General features: G+C 45.2%; 2 protein-coding genes across 2 annotated transcripts; one reads left to right on the top strand and one right to left on the bottom strand.

Annotated features, from left to right (window-relative positions):
- Nucleotides 1-2,022: 2,022 nt before the first annotated feature.
- Nucleotides 2,023-3,981, bottom strand: LOC308617610 (bromodomain and WD repeat-containing protein 1-like). Its single transcript, XM_081234829.1, has one exon. It carries the CDS (start codon nucleotides 3,912-3,914, stop codon nucleotides 3,552-3,554), a length of 363 nt encoding a protein of 120 aa, XP_081090955.1. The 5' UTR covers nucleotides 3,915-3,981; the 3' UTR covers nucleotides 2,023-3,551.
- A 5,767-nt stretch (nucleotides 3,982-9,748) lies between these two features.
- On the top strand, nucleotides 9,749-15,846 carry MUC20 (mucin 20, cell surface associated; the record flags this gene model as incomplete). The annotated part of the gene is made up of 3 exons (XM_081235362.1): nucleotides 9,749-10,826; nucleotides 14,034-14,125; nucleotides 15,631-15,846. The coding sequence occupies 3 exons, from the start codon at nucleotides 9,749-9,751 to the stop codon at nucleotides 15,697-15,699; spliced, it is 1,239 nt and encodes a 412-aa protein (XP_081091488.1). The 3' UTR covers nucleotides 15,700-15,846.
- Nucleotides 15,847-24,331: the final 8,485 nt, after the last annotated feature.

Raw genomic sequence — 24,331 nt, 5'->3', positions numbered from 1 at the left:
TCCATGAGGGAAGGGATCTGTTTTACTCAGTGATGTATCCTGGGTGCCTAGAACAGTGTCTGGCATCTAGTAGGTGCTCCATATATGTCTGCTAAATTAATAAAACTAGCCTCCTATGCTCATTCAGGGTGAGAGCTGAGTTGGGCTGAACAAAATGTCCAGGAACTTTCTGGATAAGACTATTATGCCCCCAGGGCCAACAGTCATGTGTCCAGGCTTGGAAATTCCCCCAGATACAGGGGAAGATGGACCAGACAAAATTCAGCAAAACCCAGGGAAACACTCAGCAGGCTTCCCTTCTAGCAGGTTCCTGGTTAGATCTCATCATAGACAACTGGGCTAGAGCTGAGCTGTTGATCACTTAGAGGATGAGAAGAGAAAGGAAATGGAGAAGGGAAGTCTGTGGTGGGAGTGCAAGGGCACCTGGAGTACCTCAGTCTGTAGATTAAGCCACTGGCCGCTAGAATGAGGAAGTCCCTTTCCCCGCTAGGGTGGGGCAGACAGGTGGGCCAGGAGGGGAGGGAGGCGGCTGAAAGGAGTTGCATTCTTTTTTTTTTTTTTTTTTGCTTTATAACAAATTTAATCAGTTATACATATACATATGTTCCCATATGTATATGGCGGCTGAAAGGAGTTGCATTCTTGCTGGATTTCTCCTCTGTCTTCTCAAGGGTGAAGAGTCACACCAGATCAGTCATTACTAGATCGGGTCAAACAGAATTCAGGTCACTGTATGGCCCTGGGGCCTCCTCTCCCCACCTACCCACCCCCCAAGGGGAAATCCATTCTCCCATTTTATAAAGTGAAGGACTGAGGTTGAATGGGAGGGTGGAAGGGCTCAGCCTGGCAGGAGTACTATACGGATTAACAGTGTGGTTGGAACTGGGGTCCAAGATCCCTGAACCCAAGTGCTGGGCTGTGTCCCAGACGGACCCCTCAGTGCCTTCTCATAGAGTCTTCCTCCCCTCATCCCACCCCCGTGCCCTAGAATGACTCCCTTCTCCTTCCAGGCCACAGAGCCCTTTATCCCAACGGAGGGTGAAGTTCTAGAAGACAGTGGCTCACACCAAACGCAGAACCTCAGACTTCATGGCCAAGAGGACCTCAGAGGTCTTATTGACAGAGGCCCAGAGAAGGCAAATAACTTGTCCAAGATCACACAGAGCTCTTGGGCCACTACCAATGAAGGAGCTGGAAACAGAACCTAGACCTTTTTTTAAAAAAATTTATTTATTTTTGGCTTCATTGCTGTATGCGGGCTTTCTCTAGTTGCAGTGAGCTGGGGCTACCCTTCGTTGTGGTGCATGGGCTTCTCACTGCGGTGGCTTCTCTTGTTGAGGAGCACAGGCTCTAGGAGCACGGGCTTCAGTAGTTGTGGCATGCGGGCTCAGTAGCCGTGGCTCGCGGGCTCTAGAGCGCAGGCTCAGTAGTTGTGGCGCACGGGCTTAGTTGCTCCGCGGCATGTGGGATCTTCCCGGACCAGGGCTCGAACCTGTGTTCCCTGCACTGGCAGGCGGATTCTTAACCACTGCACCACCAGGGAAGTCCCAAACCTAGACCTTCTGATTCCACTTTAAATTTCCTTCCAGCTGTGAGATTTTGTGATTTCTTTTTTTTTTTTAACAGAAAAGCCCTAGAGGTTTATTAGACTATTTCTGAAGGAAAAAAAAAATTTAAGACATCTCAGATACAACAACAACAACTAACATTTGTGTAGCACTTTACAATTTACAAAGTGCTTTCCACATACATTATCTCATTGAATCCTCACAACAACCCTGTGAGGTAGGTATCATTGCCAATTTACAAGTGAGGTAACTGAGGCTCAAAGGTTCCAGGACCTTTAAAGAGATCCACTGCAAATGATTAGTCAAGATGGACCATAAAACCAGATCTTTCAACTCCAAGTCCCACTCAATGCCAAACAGGTTTTTATTTTTCATTGCAGAATTATACCATACAATTATTCATGATAAAGGTCTTAATCACAGCTGATCCAACTTTCCAAAACCAGAAATTTCTGTAAGGAAAATTTAATTTTTTTGGTTTATATGAAAATCCTGACTTAATTAACTTACTGAAATGTTACTGAGTTTTAAAACTAATGATGGCCAATATTACCATGATTTTAATCTCCTTAGAAAGTACTGACAAAATTAAATGGCTTTCCTCTTGTTTTAGGATCATACATAATCCTTTACAAAAGGGCATATGTAGGATCTTTGAGTCTGAACACTAATTCTCAAGTCCTACCCCTCTTAGCAAATATACTAAGAAAAACTGTCTACCCCCTCTATAGGAGATAGCAGCAGAACACAGATTATGCTGTGCTAGAAATGTGCTTCTTCACAACTGAAAGAGGAAGGTAAGAAAGGCATCATATAAACCCTCTACTGAGCCTCGGGTGCCCCAAACTAACAGGCATATCATGTGTTATATGAATGAATTCATCACCACTATCATTATCCAAGAGCAGTTACAAGGCATCCTCTTGTGTCACTAGTACAAAACAGAGAAATATGGTCCCTACCCTAGGACAGCTTGCTGAAGTTTCTTCTAAGGTCTGCCAGTTCTAAAGCAGTGCTCATCACAAAACGACATAGAGCTTGACACAAGTAAAGAAAACAGGAGAACAGGCTACCCAGGCAACTACTATGTAACAACCTAAAACAGAATAATTACAAGGTGAATAGGGACACAGAAAAAGGAAGAATATGAACAGTTTCCTGATTCAAGCCACAGCGTGGCATGACCACAGAGCACCGAGAAACAACTAAAGCTGACAAACCAGTCTGGCATGGAACCAAGAGGAAGGGTTGTTCTTTCTCAGTCAAACTTTATACTGGTGGAGCATCTAAGAGGGAGCATCACATCAGCAACAGATCTTAAAAATAATCATGAGGGAGGAACTTGTCGTAGACTCAGGATCAGAAGAGCCAACATTCTTGCCCATTAGCAGTCAAGCCACGTTGTATACAAAGATCATATCACAGACATATACTGAGTCTAAGTAATTTATACCAAGCTAACAGAAAAAGAACAGCAATTCCAAACATTTTGCTACCACATAATTTCGCAAAAAAATTAAACTGGTGAAAAAGAACCATGCATTTGTACATTTTTGGTGCTCATTTTCAAACTGCTACCGAATTTAGAAAATCATTTCCCCTTATAAAAGGGCTTCAGAATCTAAATATCAAATGAAATACTTCTAGCATTTAAAGAGTTTATTAGACACATACAATTACATTCAATGAAGTTATAAGTGAGCTACAAAATGGAAAAATAAGAACTCACATTGATAAAACCTCAAACACATCTCAGAATAAATTCAAGCTTTTAAGCTTAACATCTATACCTTTATCATTTTTTTAAATGCAGAAGGACCCATTAAACACTGATGTAATAAAATTCAACGTCTAGGCTAAATGCAGAGAATTTTATAGTCCACAGCATGGTTTTTAGTTACATATCACCTTTCTTCCACAATGCTTACATTACTTCACAATTATAATAATTATTAAGCTAATAATACAAAGCAGAACACTGCTTCAAATTAAGGTACCTTTTGCTGTACGTAGCAAAGACTGCCTTCCTGCACCAAGTAAAGAAGTGACTCTTGAAATACTGGGTGGAATTTCTTTATCCAACATGGGACCGATGCGCTGGCAGATTTGCAACAGATGATCAGGAGCCACATGCTTATTGGACAAGACCAATTCCTCGTAGCTCCTGTTGTGCTCGTTGCCCTCCCAATCCAACCTCTTCGGCAGCAACTGGTACTGCTCCAGCTCCTGCACCAGCACCTGGGTGGCTCTCCGACACGGGCCGGCCGATAGGTACCGGGCGATAAGGAAGTACAGCTCCGACTCGATGAGGGGCACCGGGCGTCGGGCGGGCGAGGACTCCGCCATGGCCGGGCGCGGAGCCGGGGCGGGAGCGGGTGAACGAAGCGTGTAGGCCGCGCCGGGGCCTGACCGGGCCGGCCAGATTTTGTGATTTCTTGACACCTGTTCAGCAAGCTTTCCTCTACTCTGGAGCTGCTTTCATCACAAACCTCTTGCCCTGAAATCCCCAAGATACCTTGTCTGGCCACTGGCTGTGGCCATAACAGCTTATGTCCTTGGCCCTTTGAGGGGATAAGATTCTTCACTAGGGCATTTGGAAATACATTCTGCAGCCTCATTCCCCGTCTTGTGGCCAAATCCCCAAGGTTCCCTAAGTAATCACCCTCAGTGTCCCTCCTCCCAGGCCTGGGGACACAGACCAGCACACTTACACTTTCCCTTCTCCCAGCTGTGCTCTCCCTACCCCACACCTCCAGTCTGGCCCAAGACATGATCCTGCCTCTGGCTGGGATGCTGGATCACAGGATGTAAAGATGGAAGGATGTTAGGGATCAGAGTCCTGCCCCACACTGGAGAGCTGTCTCCTGCAGACTTCAGGGGGCTGTTCCTTCTCTCTGTTGCTTGAGGATCTGAGTGGACATCAGGGCCTTCACTCATTTATTGAGCAACTAAAATGTATATGTTTTCAACAAGCACCAAGTATGTAGCAGGCACTGTTAGAGCCTTTTTATCTCATGTGAGCCTCATGAAACAGCCCAGTGAGGTAAGGATTATGCCCATTTTACAGATCAGGAGGTTGAGGTTCAGAAAGTTCTTCAATTTGCCCTAGATTATAGAGCTAGTAAATCTAGAATTAGGAATAAAACCCATGTTTCTCTAAATAGAAGCCAAAGCCCCATGCACAAGGGGAGAGGGAGAGGGGAAAGGCTGTGGGAAGGGGGAAATGTATGTGAAACACCATCTTCCATGGCCTCCCTGCCTACAGGACCCAGGGGATGAATATCACTGTGGAAATGATTCCATAGCTTCAAACCAAACTTCAGAGAGGGGGTTGTCAGTGGGCAAGGGCGGCAGGAGGGTTAGCTCCTTGTCAGCCCTGACACACAACCTGCCAGCTCTCAGCCTGTGCACTTGTGATCACCTGGTTGCATCCTGGAAACTACCCAGCCACACCTAGGTAGGTGGCCCGCCCCTGCTCCGCGGGTTGAGCAAGCAGGAAAAGGTGGCAGCAAGAGGCAGTGGGCAGATCTGCTGGGCAATGGTGGCCGGAGCCCCAGCTAGGATGGGCTTTCTCGGGGGCCTGGCTCTGCCCCTTTTCTTCTTCTGCTGGGTGGCTGGGGCTCCTGGGAGCTCTGCAGGTAAGGAGGCAAGAGGGTGCCTGTGGGCTTCTCTTCTAACTCTGGGTGGGAGCTTCTGTACTGCAGCCCTTTGTGGGTGAGGGTAGCTCTCTCGGGTTAGTTATCGTCAACCATAAAGCTATACATGAAGTATTACTATGGCTGATAGTAGGCAACGGCAGTGGGTCAGCTTAAGCACATGGGACTCTGCAGTCCATACAAATATGAGGTTGCTGTGGGTTTGTCTTTATGCCTGTGTGGGTGTGAGTACGTGGGGCGGGGAGATTGTGGGGGTCAGGGAGGTGCAGGCTGGTGATAAATCTGATTAAAGCCTAAGAATGTGGCTTGACAAGATTCTTTCTCCTCCAAGTTAATTTTCTAGCATGAATTTCCTTCAAAAACCCATTTTTGTGTGAAAAGTGTGACTGTCACAGGCTGCTTGTGGAGGGTGGATTCTGAGAGAGACAGGCTTTTATGAAAGAAGAGAATGAACATTGATCTGTAATAGGAACTGTGCGAGGCTTGTCACATGAATTATCTCTTGTAAAAATAGACTTTATTTTTTAGAGCAGTTTTAGGTTCACAGCAAAATTGAGCAGAAAGTACAGACATTCCTATGTATCTTCTGCCCACCTCCCCACAGCCTCCTGTGCTATTAACATCCCTCACCAGAGAGGTACATGTATTACAATCGAGGAAGCTACACTGACACATCATTACCATGTTATCTTTTAAGACTTTATTTTTCAGAGCAGTTTTAGCTTCACAGCAAAATTGAGAGGAAGGTACAGGGATTTCCCATATACTCCCACCACTATCTTTTTTTTTTTTTTTTCTTTGTGATCATCACTTTTTTTTTTGACATGGATATACCCATAACGTTTTATTGAATGAAAAAAGTTGTAACACAATATATACAGTTTGATGACATTTTGACATATATACACTACTGATACTATGTATAAAATAGATAACTAATGAGAACCCACTGTATAGCACAGGCAACTCTACTCAGCCATCACTATCCTTTTAATCCTCACATTAACCCTGTGAGAGAGAGATACAATTCTCATTCTTACTCTCGTCCAGCCCCCCACCCGCAGTGAGGAGACTGAGTCTTCTTACCGGGATTAAGTAACTTGTCTGCAGAACCAGGCTTTTATTCCACACATACCTAACCCCTGGACCACACTGCCTCCTGCATGCACTCATGATCTATACCAGGCTTGTACTGCACATTTTTTTTTCTAATTTTTTTTTGGACTGCGTTGGGTCTTCGTTGCTGTGCGCGGGCTTCTCACTGCGGTGGTTTCTCTTGTTGTTGAGCACGGGCTCTAGGCGTGCGGGCTTCAGTAGTTGTAGCATGTGGTCTCAGTAGTTGTGGCTTGCGGGCTTAGTTGCTTCAAAGCAAGTAGGATCTTCCGAGACCAGGGCTCGAAACAATGCTCCCTGCATTGGCAGGCGGATTCTTAACCACTGTGCCACCAGGGAAGTCCTGTGCTGCACATTTGACATTTAATTTAATGTAATGTTCACAATCCTATGAAATAGGTACCCCAGCTCCATTCCACAGATGGGAAAATGTAGGCGTGGAGCTGGGAGAATTGGCCGGGTCACAAGGTTGGTAAGCAGCTGAGCAAGCAGCAGAGAGGGGACTCGAACTCAGAGTCCAAAGTCCACATGCTTTCCTCTCCACCAGTTTGATTTGAGGAATGGGTCAGGAGAGCTGCAGCATTCTAGAGCTGTAAAGAGCCAGGGTGGGCTTTGCTCTGTTTGAGAAGAGCCCCAGTGGGTAAGAGAGTTGGGTGGGGGGTTGTGAGGGCCCCAGAGATGAAGAGGCTATGGGTTTGGGAAGCGTGAGGAGGTTTCACCGCAGGGTGACCCCACAAGGCTCCCAAGAAAGGAAGAAAATGTGTGAGGGGAGGTCAGTGGCCAGACCCCACAGCTTGAGCTTCAGGCTGTGTGGGCGGCCGCAGAAGGGTTCTGCCTCCACCTGTGGGGACTGAGAGGCTCAGAGAAGTATCTCGGGCTTTGAAGTGGAGAGAAGCAAGCATATTTCTGTAAAATCGTGGTTTGTGTGTGTAGGTAGACCGCACTGAACAGGTAATGAGAGGGAATGCCATGACCACCTAATTCTCATGTGGGTACAGCCTGAAACTCTCGCTATATGAAAGTAGGTTGTGTGCTCTCAGGTGACTCCTTGAAACGACATGGTCAGGGAGGGATACTTAATAACCCCCTGCAGGCTTTGGAATGTAAGGGCTTCCCCATTCCCCTTCCCCTTTGGTCCTCACCCCATAGCAAGGCAGGTATGAGACCCTCGCTGGTAGGGGACAGAGTCAGGATTTGCACCAGTAAATCATCAGACTCCAGAGCTGGTAGGCAACACGCCTGGGAGTAGAACCCAGTCTCTTGCCTCCTGGCCCAGTGATGCTTCATTATCCAATGGGAGACACAAGAGGTCAAGCCGAGGACCTGTCCTGACACCCTGGGTAGAGGTGACCAAATGGTCCTGGCCCTCCTTTGGGTCCTTGGGTACTTTGGGGCCAGTAGGTGTCAGGAAAGACCATCTTAAACCATAAGAACCCCGAACAAGGATGCTTATATTTTCATCTTTTCCTTCCAAGAGTAGGGTTACTAGATAAAACACAGGGTGTCCACCTAAATTTGAATTTCAGGTAATGAGTTTATCAGTATAAGTATGTCTTAAATATTACATGGAAAATTACACATACTAAAAAAATTTGTCGGGCTTCCCTGGTGGCGCAGTGGTTGAGAGTCCGCCTGCCGATGCAGGGGACGCGGGTTCGTGCCCCGGTCCGGGAAGATCCCACATGCCACGGAGCGGTTGGGCCCGTGAGCCATAGCCGCTGAGCCTGTGCGTCCGGAGCCTGTGCTCCGCAAAGGGAGATGCCCGCGTACTGGTTAAAAAAAAAAAAAAAAAAAGAAAAAAATTTGTCATTAAAATAATTCCTTGTTTATCTGAAATTCAAATTCAAATTTAACTGGGCATCCTGTATTTTTATTTGCTAAATCTGGCAACCCTCCTTAAGAGGCACCATGGCCTACAAAGAGAGAGAGCCCCTCTCCCTCTGTAGACAGGAGAGGCACCCGTGTCAGCTCCTAAATATTTGCTGTAGCCTCCCCCGGGCAATGCATGCCTGCTGGCCCTCCACTCACACGACCTCAGAGTGTCAGTCCAGTGAGCAGAGACATCCTGCCCTGGGGAGACATGCTAGCCGCATTTTTCTAAAAAGTACACGTTTGCGTCACCGGCTCCCTGTTTCCTGTGGAAGACGCTGGGTTCATCATTTCCGGAGTTCCAGGGGTCCCTCCTTGCCGTCTAAGGCCCGCGTTCAGGAGAGCCTTGAGCAGGTGGGCAGCTTGCCCTTTTCCTTTGCTAGAGCCCCGGGGACTCTGCCTGCTTCCCTTTTTTGCAGCAGCCATCACCCACACTGTCCAGGAAATTCCCCTCCTCCAATCCCCACAGCTACCTCTCAACACAAAACCACAGATGTTTCTTGTGGTTGAAGTGTTTTACTTCCATGAGGAAACAGTCACTGGATGAGAAGAGAATTGATAGGAAAGTGACAAGGGGGTGGTGGTATGATGAATTGGGAGATTGGGATTGACATGTATACACTGATGTGTATAAAATGGATGACTAGGTCTTCCCTGGTGGCGCAGTGGTTGAGAGTCCGCCTGCCGATGCAGGGGACGTGGGTTCGTGCCCCGGTCCGGGAAGATCCCACATGCCGCGGAGCGGCTGGGCCCGTGAGCCATGGCCGCTGAGCCTGCGTGTCCGGAGCCTGTGCTCCGCAACGGGAGAGGCCACAACAGTGAGAGGCCCGCGTACCGCAAAAAAAAAAAAAGGGGGGGGGGCTCTAAAATGGATGACTAATAAGAAAATAAATAAATAAATAAACATTAAAAAAAAAAGTGACAAGATTCTTCCAGAAAGTTCTAAGAGTCGCAGTCCCTGCTCTGCAGTTCTTGGCTCACTTGAGTCTTCTGCCTTTTTTGCTCCCCCTTGAAGCTGGATCCTGGCCCTACACATTCACTCAGATGGTTTCAGACCAATAATCAACTAGATTCTGGGGATTGCTTGCCTCATGTGGGCCATCAGAGGACATCAGTCAGGGCAATCCCAGTTCCATGGCTGCTACGTGGGCCTGGTCTTCCCAATAGTGCCTCTTCTTCCTTGAATATATAGATGAAAAATAGGGTAAAAGCAGTCCCCCTCCCCACCTTCCTCCCAGCAGTGCCCTGGGCATAAGCACAAGAGCTTGTGTGAAGTCAGTGCCCTGGGACTCATAGCTCACAAAGTTGGTCTTACCCAATACAGGCCCCAGCACCAGTGAATCAGGCTACACAGAAGTGCCTGCTGTGATTCCAGGGGTCAGGACGAGCTCAGAGGGAGTCTTCCAGACCACTGACCTCACCGAGACCTCTATGTCAAACCATATCTCTTTGGAAACTCAAACCCTAAGCACCCAGACCTCTGATAGGACCTTCCTCCCAGGCAGCACCATTTCAGTAACAGAGAACAGGGAAAACAAGACCATGGCCCTCATAAAAATAATGCCTTCCAAGTCCTCGGCTGTGATCACCACTCCTATGGAGACATCAGCCACAAGTGGCAGCCCCACGGGATGTGGAATGACCACAGTTGAGACCGTCACAGGCACTGAGCTCTCGAAAGCCGCCTTTGACACCCTTTGCAATTTCGACAGCTCTGAAGAGGCAAGGAGAATAATGGTAGTCTTCTTGAAATTAGCTCACACCTCTACAGAAGCTGAGACCTTGTCCTCGGAGAGCAGCGCTTCCTCTGACAGCTCAGTTCCAGCCATCACCGCCTCACAAGCCCTGTCACTTGACATCGCTGCTCTGACTAAAGTCTTGGTTACCTACAACATCAGCAACATCGAGGTGATCAACTGCAGTGTTATAGAAATAGAAGCAACTGCCAGCATCCCTGGGACCTCAGACATAGATCGCAGCCCCACGGGAGGAAAGGCCCTGCCTACCCCTGAGACATCAGCTTTGCCTGACTCCACTGAAGTAAAATCACACCTCGCCAGGACCACAACCTCTGCTGAGACCTTGTCAACAGCCAGCGCCACAGAATCAGCCACACCTGACATCACACTCACCATCAGTAGCACCACAGAAATGGAAACAACAGCAGCCAAGGCCACGGCCCCCAGTGGGACTTTGGTGACAGTTAGCATGAACCTCTTGGAAGAAAACTCATCCCTCTCTGTTGAGACAACAAGGCACACCAAGGTCTCAGGAGCAGTTACAGTCTCCACAGGGACTGCATCAACAGTAGGCAAGGTGACTTCCCCTGCTGGGTTCTCAACTACAGTCTACAGCCTGTCTGAAGTAACGACCATCATGAGCTCCACCCCCTCAGAGACTTCTACCACAGACATCACATTCAGTGAGCCTGTTCCCAACAGCAGGAGCCCTCTTCCTTCTGTCCATCTGGCTACAGCCAACAGCAGCCAAGAAACAAACATCACCTTAGCCAAGACCACAGCCTCAGCAAAGACCTTGAAGACAGCCAGCACAGCTGGAGGGAAACCCTCAACAGCCACGCCCACCAGTGCTCAGACAAGTCTGACAGATGTTACTGCAGGTGAACGGCTTCTCCCATGTGTGATTTTTGGGGATTTGGGGTTTGGAGTCTGCATGTTTAGGGAGTAGGGAGAAAGGAAAGATCTGGGGGCCTATTCTGAGCCCTGTCTCTGATGTCACCTCTTCATGATCTTCTAGTGGTTCTTGCCAAAATCAGTAATGAGCAGAATTAAGGTGGTGTATGGAAAAAGTGTGGAGAAATGGTTTGGGATCTTGTCTCTGCCTTTAACAACCTGAGTGACCTAGGACAGGTCCCTCTCCCTCTCTGGGCCTCAGTTTCTCCACCAGTTGCTGGAGGAGGTTGCAGTGAAGTCCTTTGCATCTCTGCCATTCTATGGAGTTGACTGTTAAGTAATTACTGTGCACCAGGCAAGGAGCCAAATTTTACTTAAAAGACACAGCCCTCATTATCTGAATGCCTCTGATTCAGCCAGGGCCATACCATGTGGGCATCTGGCCCAAATTGCTGCCCTCTGAGCAGCTGGGACCCCATGAAAATGGAGCTCACTGGATGCACTTGCTGGGATTGGTGCCATAAATGGTGACTTAAAATAAATAAATAAATAGGGCAAAGGTTTGGGAGTCTAAAGCTACATCTCTGGGCAGGACAGGAATAAAGATGCAGACCTAGAGAATGGACCTGAGTACATGGGGAGGGGGAAGGGTAAGCTGAGACAAAGTGAGAAAGTGACATGGACATATATATGCTACCAACTGTAAAATAGATAGCTAGTGGGAAGCAGCTGCATTGCACAGGGAGATCAGCTTGGTGCTCTGTGACCATCTAGAGGGCTGGGATAGGGAGGGTGGGAGGGAGACGCAGTGGGAGGAGATATGGGGATATATGTATATGTAGAGCTGATTCACTTTGTTATACAGCAGAAACTAACAGAAAAATGTAAAGCAATTATACTCCAATAAAGATGTTAAAAAAAAAAGAAAGAAAGAAAGCTACATCTCTAAGACAACAGATATTTCTCGGGGAAGAGGTGCTTTGTCAGTGGCTGCTGGGTCAGCCCAGGTCCCAGTCAGCCTATAGCCTTCACCTCCACTTCCCATCACTCTTTCCTCGTGCCTCATCCCTGCAGTATCCTCAGCTTGCACTGCCTTTTTTGGGGGGGTGAAATAAAAATATTAATCACAACCACCTTACTGAATATCTTTTGTATTCCAGGCAGAGGTGATATAAAAATATTTCACAACTAGTGAGCATTGACACCAGCTGAAGTTTCTCTCTGATGCCAGGCAGTATACTACTGTATGAGCTTTGCATGTTATCTCCTCTAACTAAACCTTCAAAACTACCTTATGAGGTGGGTATTCTTACCCCCCACCTGACAGAGGAGGAAATAGATTTAAAGATGGTAAAAAAGTAGTAGTGGAATTCCAAGTGAAAGTCTATTTGATTCCAAAACTCGGTCTCCTGTTGTGCTTTTATTTTTAAAGGCTCAATTTATTAATATATTTTTATTTTAAAAAGCTTTTATTTGTTGATTAGATGATACATTCACATGATTTGAAATTCAGTAAGTACAAAAGAGTACACCATAAAATGTCTTTCTCCCATTGCTGTCCCCCAACTCCCCAATTTTCCTTACATACATAACTGATGGTATCACTTTCTTGTGAATCCTCTTCTGGACATGAAATATGCATATGGAAGCATAAGAAGGAAGATGAAAGATTTCTACATATTATATTGATATAATATAGACATAGATACTATATCATATAGATATAGAATAATATCTCTCATCTTCCTTTTCATGCAAATGGAGCATGTGTTAAACACAGATCTCTGAGACAAGGCTATTCTTTTTTATGGCTTCTCAGTATTTTGTTTTACCATAATTTATTTAACCAGTGTTTTATGGATGGACATTTAGGTCTTTTTTTTTTAACATCTTTATTGGAGTATAATTGCTTTCCAATGATGTGTTAGTTTCTGCTTTATAACAAAATGAATCAGCTATACATATACATATATCCCCATATCTCTTCCCTCTTGCATCTCCCTCCCTCCCACTCTCCCTATCCCACCCCTCCAGCAGATCACAAAGCACAGAGCTGATCTTCTTGTGCTATGTGGCTGCTTCCCACTAGCTATCTATTTTACATTTGGTAGTATATATATGTCCATGCCACTCTCTCACTTTGTCCCAGCTTACCCTTCCCCCTCCCCATGTCCTCAAGTCCATTCTCTAGTAAGTCTGCATCTTTATTCCCATCTTGCCCCAAGGTTCTTCATGACCTTTGTTTTAGATTCCATATATATGTGTTAGCATACGGTATTTGTTTTTCTCTTTCTGACTTACTTCACTCTGTATGACAGACTCTAGGTCCATCCACCTCACTACAAATAACTCAATTTCGTTTCTTTTTATGGCTGAGTAATATTCCATTGTATATATGTGCCACATCTTCTTTATCCATTCATCTGTCGATGGACATTTAGGTTGCTTCTATGTCCTGGCTATTGTAAATAGAGCTGCAATGAGTATTGTGGTACATGACTCTTTTTGGACATTTAGGTCTTTTCCAGTATTTTGTTATGACAAACGGTGCTGCAGTAAATAGCACATTTTTCACATGTGTGTTATTTTCTGTAGGATAAACTTCTAGGAGTGCAATTGCTGGATCAATTCTAATAGTATTCTAATAGGAAGAAACGACTAAAATGTGACAGGTAAAGGCAGGCAGATTAGGGCTCAAGAAAAGACGGAAGTTGCCTACAAGCTGCTAAGTCAGGAAGGCTGGATTGAAAGACCTTTGCTAACCTGGAGCTGGAAGCACTGGCTGAGTGTATCCCCTCAGAGACCAGCCTCTCTGCAGCCTTCTCCCAGGCTGGCCCCTTTCCCAACAGCCCCATCCGGGCCTCCAGGCCTTGAGAACTTTCTAGATCCACTTTCATTTCTCCTTCCTCACACTACTCTTTTGACTTCTCCAAATGTGGATGGGGCCTCTAGACATTATTTCCTTCCCTCTTGTTGGGAAGACTCCACGATGGGTCCAGTTACTGGAGAGGAGGACTCCTTTCTCTTTGCAGTGAGTAGAGGTAAGATCCTATGTGAACACAGACTCATTTACACACGAGTGTGAGTACACATATGCAGCGTGGGGACAGAGACTGGGTAGCACAGTTCACATCTTGATTCCTGAAATGACTTTTTACCCATATTTTCATCTTCCTACTGTCCTCAACTTGCAGGTGAGGATGGAGGCTTCCTCCTCCTGAGGCTGAGCGTGGCCTCCCCAGAAGACCTCACTGCCCCCAGAGTGGCAGAGAGGTTGATGCAGCAGGTGAGTGGCACTTTCTGTGCCGGGGGGTAGAGGAGAGTGAGAGGTTCTCGGAGACCCTGGGGAAGATCTGCAGGATACAGAAGATACTGTACACTTGGGAGGGTCCAGTTTCTTCTGGAGTATTAGGAGTGAGATCTAAAAATCCCTGTCTGGCTTTGCTTCTGCCTGTTTTTCCTGAGTTCTGAATTCCCCTTCTCTGCTATGTAAAGAAAGATTCTTTCCCTCATCCCAATTTCCTCAGGCTTTAGGAAGATCAGGCTTTCAGGCCCCTGGGGGAAGGTCAATGTTATAAATGGGCAGATAGGCAGGACTTTAGTTGCAAGTGGCAGCAACCCAACTCATCGTAGCTTATACAATAGGCAAGGTATTGGCTGAGAAACCTAGAAGTGGCTGTCCAGCTTCAGTTATGGCTGGATCCAGAAGCTCAAACAGGATCATCAGGATTTTCTCTTTCTCTCCCCCTCTTAGCTCTTCTCCCTTCATTCCTCAGAGTCTCTTCTTATGTAAGGAAAGGTGGCTGTGACAGCCCTAGATTCACAAGGTGCTTACCTCTCCCAAGATCTGCATATCATACTAGGGAAGGACGGATCTCATTGACCCGGAAGGGCCACCATGACTGACAGCCCGACCTGAACCCCATGGAGTGGGAAGGAAAGGCCCCAAAGGAAATAGGGATATTAGACAGAAAACAAAAAACAAACAAAAAACCCCCCATAGATGTACGCTCTAGATGGGGACCAAAATGACATTTGTAGAAGTTGGGAAAATTCTCCTAAAACTCAGATCCCTGGACAAAGCTTCTAGTGGTGGAATTCTAGGGTTAGGGTTTTGGGGGATGGTGTGAGTCATTGGAAGGTTAGAATGAGTCAGCTCAGCCTAACTCTTGTGCCCCCATCTTGCTTCCAGGGGATGATGGGAAGAGGGAAGATTTGGGCCCTAGAAGTTCTCTTAGTGGAACGGGGCCTATCAGGACTCCCATAATAAGGAGGTCCCTGAACATGGCATGGGGTTTTTAAGTGGGAGAGCCAAATAAGTGACAAATTCCCACTGCATATGATAATCCAAGTAGCAAGTGTGAATCCTGGTTGAAGAAAGAAGCCAAGGATATGTCAGATCTGAGCCCCTCAAACTGGAAACTATTTCAGGGGTCAGAAAGAAGCCAGGGAGATAGGAGCAGATCAGAAGCAGAGGTGCAGGAACCAGGCCATGCAGGTGTTGGGTGTCAGTTCTCGTGGGGAGCTGGCCACTGGCGAAAGGCTCAGGGGTCAGACAAACAACAAGCATTGGCGCCACGTAGACCTGAGTGTGAATTCCAGTTCCTAACTGTGTGACCTTTGGTAAGGAACTCCGTATTACTTTCCTTCCTTGTAAAATGAGGCTGGTACTACCTGCTTTCTAAGGTTACTGTGAGGTTTAAATGGCATGAAGGACCTAGCCTATGCCCAGCCCGCAAGAGGCTCAGAAAGTGCTGCTGGCTTCCTAATATGTTCCCTTTTGTCCACCAGCTCGACCATAAACTGCATGTGTTTATGTCTCCCATCCAAGTCTCCCTGCTGCGTGTAAGGAGGAGCTGAAGAACATCAGCTGTGATCAGGCACTGCCATGTGTGAAAGCAGGCAGTGCTGCCAGCGGCCTGGGCCTCAGCACGACTGGAGCCATGTTACCTGGAAGGTTCCCATGTAGATCAGCAAGCCACGGCCTTACCCATTCATGGCAGTGGGACCCTGGCTCACATATGCTTGGGTGTACGTGTGTAGGGAGGGGGTGGGGTCTTCGCCTGTTCTAGAGATGTCCTTGGACTTCCCCTGGCATGTGTGCTGTGTTTCAGTAAAGATTGACCTGATCACCCATCTGTCACCTGCTGTGTGCTTCCATCCTACATTAAAATTACACTCAGTGTGGCCCAGGGTCACGTTTTTATGGTACAGGAATTTTGTGCACCCTCACTGCTACCTCCCTCCTTCATGCTCCCCAGGTTCTCAGTTTGGACCTTGATTACAGCACTGACTGAGGCTGGCCCTGGAGCCTCTTGAACTGTGAGTTCCTTCAGAGCAGGAACCACGTCTGTTTATCTCGGTATCCCTGGAACCTAGCAGCACACCTGGCCTGTAGTAGGATCACAGAGAATGCTTGTTGAATGGACTTGAATTTCAAGTTTTCGACACAAGCGATACTCAATTATTCCTCCCCCATAGCTCATAAGTCATGTTGTTTTTAAAAGTTAAACTTGGCTTATTTTTTTTCTATTGTACAAGTAAAACTTGCATTTAAATTATTGAGAAATTCGAAAGAACCAAGGGGTGGGGGGAAAGGAAATGAGAAGGGGGGAAAGAGAAAGAAAGAAATGTCTAAAATCCCACCTCTAGTTGTCTGGAGTTGTCTAGTTGTACGTAATACAACCATTGTTAATGTGTATGTTCAGCCTCTCCACGTGGGTGGGTCTGAGTGGATCTCCACCAAGAGGTACCTTACATTCAACATTTCCAAGATCAATGTACTAACCTTACCCCTAAACGTGCTCTGCCTGCATCTTCCTCATCTCAGTTAATGTCAGTTGCATCCTTCAGTTTGTCGACCCCGAATCCTTGGAACTATTTCTTATTCCTCTGTTTCTTTTTTTTTTCACATGTTATATCCAATTCATGAGGAAATTCTGTTGGCTCTATTGTCATCAAAATATGCCCAGCACATGAGCCCACCTCACCATCTCTACTGACTGCTCTCACCCTGGTCCAAGCTGCCATCATCTCTCACCTGGATGACTAGTATCTTCTTATCAAGCCTCCCTGACTCTACCTTCCCCCCCTCCACTCCCTATCTAGTCCCAGTACATCAGCCAGAGCTGTCTTTTTATTTATTTTTTTATTTTATTTATTTATTTTTTTGCTGTACGCGGGCCTCTCACTGTTGTGGCCTCTCCCGTTGCGGAGCACAGGCTCCAGACGCGCAGGCTCAGCGGCCATAGCTCACGGGCCCAGCTGCTCCGTGGCATGTGGGATCTTCCCGGACCGGGGTACGAACCCGTGTCCCCTGCATCAGCAGGCGGACTCTCAACCACTGCGCCACCAGGGAAGCCCCAGAGCTGTCTTTTTATAATGTAAGGCAGACTGTACCACTCCTTTTCTCCAAACCCTCCCATTTCATTCAGAGAAAAAGCCACGTTCCTACAATTCTGCAAAACTGTTCACAGTCTGCACTCCTCCATCAGCCTCTTGAACTTGCTCACTGCACACGAGCCGCACTGACTTCCTTGCTATTCCTCAAATGTGTCAGGCCCTGAATGCATGCTGCTGCTTCAGGACCTTTGTATGTATTGCTCAGTCTGCTTAGAATTCTTCTCCTCCAGATATCCTCTTGGCTAACTCCTGCACCTCCTTCACCTTCTCAGTGGGTCTACCTAACCACTCTCCTCTGCTTTGATTTTCTTCATAACACTGATCACAACCTAACGTAATGCATGTTTTATTTGTCCTGTTTATTATCTGTCTCCCTCATCTAGAATGGAAGAGTTTACACACTGCAGCATCCCTAGCATCTAGGATAGTGCCTGGTACAAAAAAGGCTCTCAGTAAATATTTGTTGAGTAAAAGAAGGAAACAACAAGACAACTTGGATATTGCTTTGAATAAGGGGAGTGTGTGTTTTCACTTGACTCCCTTCCTCTTGCAGAGTGGAGCAGAATGAGTTTTATAAAGTAGATTGGACAAAAATAATTCAAACATTCATCTCGGCATATTTGTTCAGTACCTACAACAGAAGAAAGACTATGTTGTGTGCCTTGGGGGATTCAAAGATGTCTCTTCCCGCATGGATTAAAGTTAGTAGGGGGAGGAAAACTCCTACTCATGCTTAGAAGCCCAGGTCATCCACTACTTCCTCATGGTGGCTTTTCTCAAATTCCCTAAAGGGGAGCTAACATGCTATGTCATGATTTATTTATTATAAGTTTGTTAAATCAGGAGAGAGCACCATATAGTATCCATCCCTGTAGCCACAGAACTAGCACAGAGCCACAGAGGGCACTCAAATGTTTGCTGAATGACTTAGAGGACGGGCCATGTGAGCAGATGACCATGAAATATGGGCACTGAGCTCCGAAAGGTAAGAAAATGACATTCAGTGTTGAAGTAACAGAAGATAAATTTAATGATTTAATTATTAAGCTGCACTAGAGTTAGGCATGAATTGAGAGAAGTTTATATAACACTGCTGTTACAGAAACCCAATTTTTTAATAGTTTTTCTTGTTTTGCATTTATTCAAACAGATGATACCTAATAAAGTGGATAATTTAATCTTAATTACATACCTATAAAGACATACATGTACATACAGTGCTGATTACTGTTATTATTGGAAGCCAAAAAAATCTGTAAAATATGGGATACACCAATTAAAAGCATTTAGGAATTAAAGTGTATAATTATGCTTCTCTCTGTGTGTGTGTGTGTGTGAGAGAGAGAGAAAGAGAGAGAGAGAGAGAGAATTACTGGAAATGACCAAAGTTAGCAGAAGTAATGTTACTAAACCAGCAAGAACCAGAAGTGCCTGGAGAAAATTCTCCAGTTATTTAAGATTCAAACGTGTATATATATGAGATGAAAATGCCACATATTTCATAAAGACAAAGGTGGGCATGGATCTAAACAAGGCAACCTGTCTAAAGTCTCCTGTGACTCAGCACAGACTCAGAAGGCAAAAACACAAGGCCATGTTGAGGACAGCGTGAGGTCGAACTTTTCTGACAAGAGGCTTCAAGTGAAGCTTCTGCACAGCCCATCCTTCCTTCATCCCTTGTGAGCGGGACTGGCCACCAGTTAGTGGAAAGCAGTGAATGGTAACTAATCCCGAGGGTGCACCACAAATTGAAGTGAGTGGGCACGTTTTTTAGTATCAATAAATAAGTACATTGGTATATCATACCAATGATCGATTATGCATCATCCTGGTCATTAAAAGCTGGCCCAGGGCTTCCCTGGTGGCGCAGTGGTTGAGAGTCCGCCTGCCAATGCAGGGGACACGGGTTCGTGCCCCGGTCTGGGAAGATCCCACATGCCGCGGAGCGGCTGGGCCTGTGAGCCATGGCTGCTGAGCCTATGCGTCCGGAGTCTGTACTCCGCAACGGGAGAGGCCACAACAGTGAGACGCCTGCGTACCGCAAAAAAAAAAAAAAAAAAAAAAAAGCTGGCTCAGGGGTGTTTCTGAAAGGTTCCTTTGAGAGCAGGGAAGGTTGGGCAGGGGAATCTGTGTCTCTGGCCAAGCATCTCCCCAGACAGCTCCCTTTGCTCCCCCAGTGCCCACTGAGGGTGTCTCAGCTGCTTACCACCAACCGGGAGTAGGGGTGTGTGGTCTCTCCTTCCTCTCTGCTAAGCCAACACGTGCCTGGAACCCTGAAGCAGAGCCCATCAGTTCTTTATTCCAGGTGCATAAGTGACAGAATCACAGAGCCGGGGAGTTGATGAAAATGTTCAGCTGTGTCCTTGATCTAAACGTACCATTCAGAGGAAGCCTTTCCTTCCCAGCCAGGAGGCTGTCCCCCTCAGGCGCCGTCCCTCTTTCTCATGACTCCCTCTCTCTACATGCCCAGCGCCTCAGCCGTTCTGACCAGGTTGCCAGATAAAATACAGGGCACCCAGTTAAATTAGAATTTCAGGTAAACAATGAATGCTTTTTAAAATATATGGATATCCCAAATATTTCATGGGACATTCTTATAGTAAAAAATTGTTTGTGGTTTATCTGAAATTCAAATTTAACTGGGCTTTCTGTATTTTTATTGTTAAATCTGACAACCCTACTTTTAATGCCTCCACTTCCACCAGTGTCCCCACCTCTTCCCTTTTCCCAGTCTGTGGGTTTCCCTCTGCTGTGGCAAGCCCCCAGCTTTTCTTAGGCTTACGGACAGCTCCACTGCCTCTGGCAGGATTGTCCGTGACACACATTCTGTCTTTCTGCTCCACCTCCATTTCTCAGTGGGAGGAGAAGAAGCTTAGTGTCTGAACATGGATGAGGGGAGGAAGGACTTCAGGTTTGGGTGCTTTGCTCCCCATTTCCACCTTGCTTTTGTTCTATCAGGTTTCCCTTTAGCAGGTTTGATGACACAAAGTATCTATAATAATCATGTCTTGCACAGCATGGGTCAATCCCTTGCCAAGGGTCCTCACTGGGTTGAGGATGAGACATAAATTTTGTACCTTACCCTAAAAGAGAGCCTTCCCCTACCTGACCTCAAGTCACGTTACAAAGTCCTCATCGCATAGCTTAGTTTTGGGATTGCAATGGTCAGTACATGGCAGTCTCACCAGTCCACCATGCTTCTGGCATCCCTCGCTCCTTGTTTTACATTCCCTTCTCTCTAACTGTTGGACAACTCCCCACCCCCCATGCTGTCTCTCCTCAGTGGCATGTGTGTTTAATTCTTTTGATTTAAATTTTTATTATTTTTTAAGTTAATAAAATTTATTTTCAGAGTAGTTTACATTCACAGTAAAATTGAGCCAAAAGAGAATTCCCACATAGCCCCTCCCACACACACACACTTACAATCTCCCCCACTATTGACATCCCCCATCGGAGAGCATCTGTTACATCTGTTGCAATCAATGAACCTATGTTGGTTGACACATCATTAGCATCCAAAGTCCATAGTTTACATTAAGGTTCACTCTTGGTGTTGTATGGGTTTTAACAAATGTATTATAACATGCATTTGCCATCGTAGTGACGTACAGAATAATTTTACTGCCCTCAGTATCCTCTGTGCTCTGCCAATTCATCCTTCCCTCCCTCTTAAGCCCCTAGAAACCACTGATCTTTTTACTATCTCCATAGTTTTGCCTTTTCCAGAATGTCATATACTTGGAATCATAAGCTATGTAACCTTTTCACATTGGCTTCTTTCATGCAATAATATGCATTTAAGTTTCCTTCATGTCTTCTCATGGCTTGATATCTCATATCCTTTTAGTGCTCTGTAGTATTCCATTGTCCGGATGTACCGTATTTTATTTACCTATTCATCTACTGAAAAACATCTTGGCGACTTCCAAATTTTAGCAATTATGAATAAAGTTACTATAAACATACGTGTATAGGTTTTTATGTGGATGTAAGTCTCTTTTATGTAAATACCGAGAAGTGCAATCGCTGGATTATATGGTAAGAGTATGTTTAGCTCCATAAGAAATTGTCAAACTGTCTTCCAAAGTGGCTGCACCATTTTGGAATTCCCAGGAGCAGGGAATGAGAATCGCTTTTGCTCCACATCCTTATAGCATTTGGTGTTGTCAGTGTTCTGGGTTTTGGCCATTCTCATAGGCGTGTAGTGGAATCTTATATCTTAATTTGCAATTCCCTCATGATGTATGATGTGGAATTTTTTTTTTTTTTTTTTGCAGTACGCGGGCCTCTCACTGTTGTGGCCTCTCCCGTTGCAGAGCACAGGTTCTGGACGCGCAGGCTCAGCGGCCATGGCTCACGGGCCCAGCCGCTCCGCGGCATGTGGGATCCTTCCGGACCGGGGCACGAACCCGTGTCCCCTGAATCGGCAGGCGGACCCCCAACCACTGCGCCACCAGGGAAGCCCTTGAACATTTTTTCATATGCTTACTTGCCATCTGTATATCTTATTCGGTGAGGTCTATGCTCAGGTCTTTTGCCTATTTTTTAATCAGGTTGTTTGTTTTCTTATTGTTGAGTTTTAACGGTCCTTTGAATATTTTGGATGACAGTCCTTTATCAGATGCATCTTCTGCAAATATTTTCCCCCAGGCTTGTCTTCTCATTCTCTTGAAAGAAGTTTTTAATTTTAATGACATCCAGCTTATCAATTCTTTCTTTCATGGATCATGACTTTGGTGTTGTATCTGAAAAGTCATTACCATACCCAAGGTCATCTAGGTTTTCTCCTATGTTATCTTTTAGGAGTTTTATAGTTTTGTATTTTACATTTATATCTTGTTCCATTTTGAGTTAGTTTTTGTGAGGGGTATAAAGTCTGTGTCTAGAGTCATATTTTTGCATGTGGATGTTCAGTTGTTCTAGTACCATTTGTTGAAAAAGCTGTCTTTGTTTCATTGTGTTGCCTTTGCTCCTTGGTCAAAGATCAGTTGACTATATTTATGTGAGTCTATTTCTGGACTCTTTATTCTGTTCCACGGATCTATCTGTTTACTCTTTTAATAACACTACACTGTCTTGATTACTATAGTTTATAAAGTACCTAGCTTAAAAGTAAGTCTTGAATTAGGTGTATAGGTCTTCTGACTTTGTTCTTCTCCTTCAATATTGAATTGATTATTCTAGGTCTTTTGCCTCTCCACAGAAACTTTAGAATCAGTTTGTGAATATCTATAAAAAATGTTGCTGGGGTTTTGATTGGAATTGCATTGAACCTGTAGATCAAGCTGGGAAGAACTAACTTCTTGACAGTATTGAGGCTTCCTATCCATCGACATAGAATATCTCTCCATTTATTTAGTTCTATGATATCTTTCATCAGAGTTTTGTGGTTTTCCATATATAGACCTTGTATATATTTTGTTAGATTTATACCTAAGTATTTAATTCTATTGGTTGGTTGCTAATGGACATGGTAACGTGCTTTTAATTTCAAATTCTATTTGTTCATTGCTGGTATATAGGAAAACAATTGATTTTTGTACATTAACCTTGTATCTTACAACCTTGTTATAATTGCTTAATAGTTTCAGGAGGGATTTTTGGAATCAATTCTTTCAGATTTTTTACATAGACAATCAAGTCATTTGTGAACAATGACAGTTTCATTTCTTCCTTCCCAATCTTTATACCTTAAAAAGAATTTTTTGTGTGTCTTATTGAATTAATTAGGACTTCCAGTACAATGTTGAAAAACAGTGGTAAGAGGGGACATCCTTGCCTTATTCCTGATCTTAGCTGGAAAGCTTTGAGTTTCTCACCATTAAGTATGATGTTAGCTGTAGGATTTTTTTGTAGAGTGTGTGTATGCGTGTGTGTGTGTGTGTGTTTTATCAAGCTAAGGAAGTTCCCCTCTATTCCTAGTCTGTTGAGAGTTTTCATCATAAAAGGGTGTTGAATTTTGTCAAATGCTTTTTCTGCATCTATGGATATGATCATGTGATTTCTTCTTCAGTCTGTTGACATGGTAGATTACATTAATTTATTTTAAAATGTAGAACCAGACTTGCGTACCTGAGATAAATGCCACTTTATTGTGGTGTATAACTCCTTTTATTAATTGTTGGATTCGATTTGCCAATATTTTGTTGAGGATTTTTGTATCTATGCTAATGAGAGATTAGTGTATAGTTTTATTTTCTTGTGATGTATTTTTCTGGTTTTAGTATTAGGAAAATGCTGGCCTTACAGAACGATTTAGGAAGCTTCCCTCTGTTTCAGTCTTCTGAAAGAGATTATAGAGTTGGTAGAATTTCTTCCTGAAATGTTAGGTATCAATAGAATTCACCAGTGAACGTATTCGGGCTATGTGCTTAATTCTTTTTTATTTTTTGCCACGCCACCCAGCACGTGGGATCTTAGTTCTTCGACCAGGAATCGAACCCTTACCCCCTGCAGTGGAAGCACAGAGTCCTAACCACTGGACCAACAGAGAATTCCCATGTGCTTAATTCTTGATGAATGAATGCTGGGATTAAATGAATGTGGTTCTATACAGAGACTTGATTACACTTGGGGCATTTGAGGGGAAAACGACAGACTTGTACATATTGGGAGGCACTTCACCTGCTGGGAGAAGTCATTCTCCATGTAAAGCAGACAGTTTGGAGTCTCTACTCAGATCAGAAATCATGTTTCTCTTGGAACTTCTCCCAACACCACTTACTCACCTACAAGTCTGAGCCTGATCACCAGGTTTGTATCATGTGACCTCTTTTCCTACTCTGTGGTTACACTTGATTGGACCAGGGATGGACAACTGACATAAGCTGGACCAATCAGATTCTCTCTTCATGCATTTGGGATATAGGACCAAAAGGCAACTACCCAGCTTCTGCACAGGATTGGAACTGAGGTGCTCTGGACACAGGAGGTGTGGACCAGTTGTCACTGGAGTTGTTATACCAGATATGTGTAAAGTTCTGCCTGCTAAGAGAGAAGGATGAGGTGGAAACTGATCAGGTTCCTGGGAAAAGCAGAGAGAGTGGGACTGAGGGACTATGGGGTGAAGCAGCTCAAAAGACTCCAA

This window comes from Mesoplodon bidens (genome assembly GCF_964165515.1).
Source record: "Mesoplodon bidens genome assembly, chromosome: 5".
Lineage (NCBI taxonomy): Eukaryota > Metazoa > Chordata > Mammalia > Artiodactyla > Ziphiidae > Mesoplodon > Mesoplodon bidens.
The sequence above is the reverse complement of the archived record's forward strand: the minus strand, read 5'-3'. Positions and strand labels throughout refer to the sequence as shown.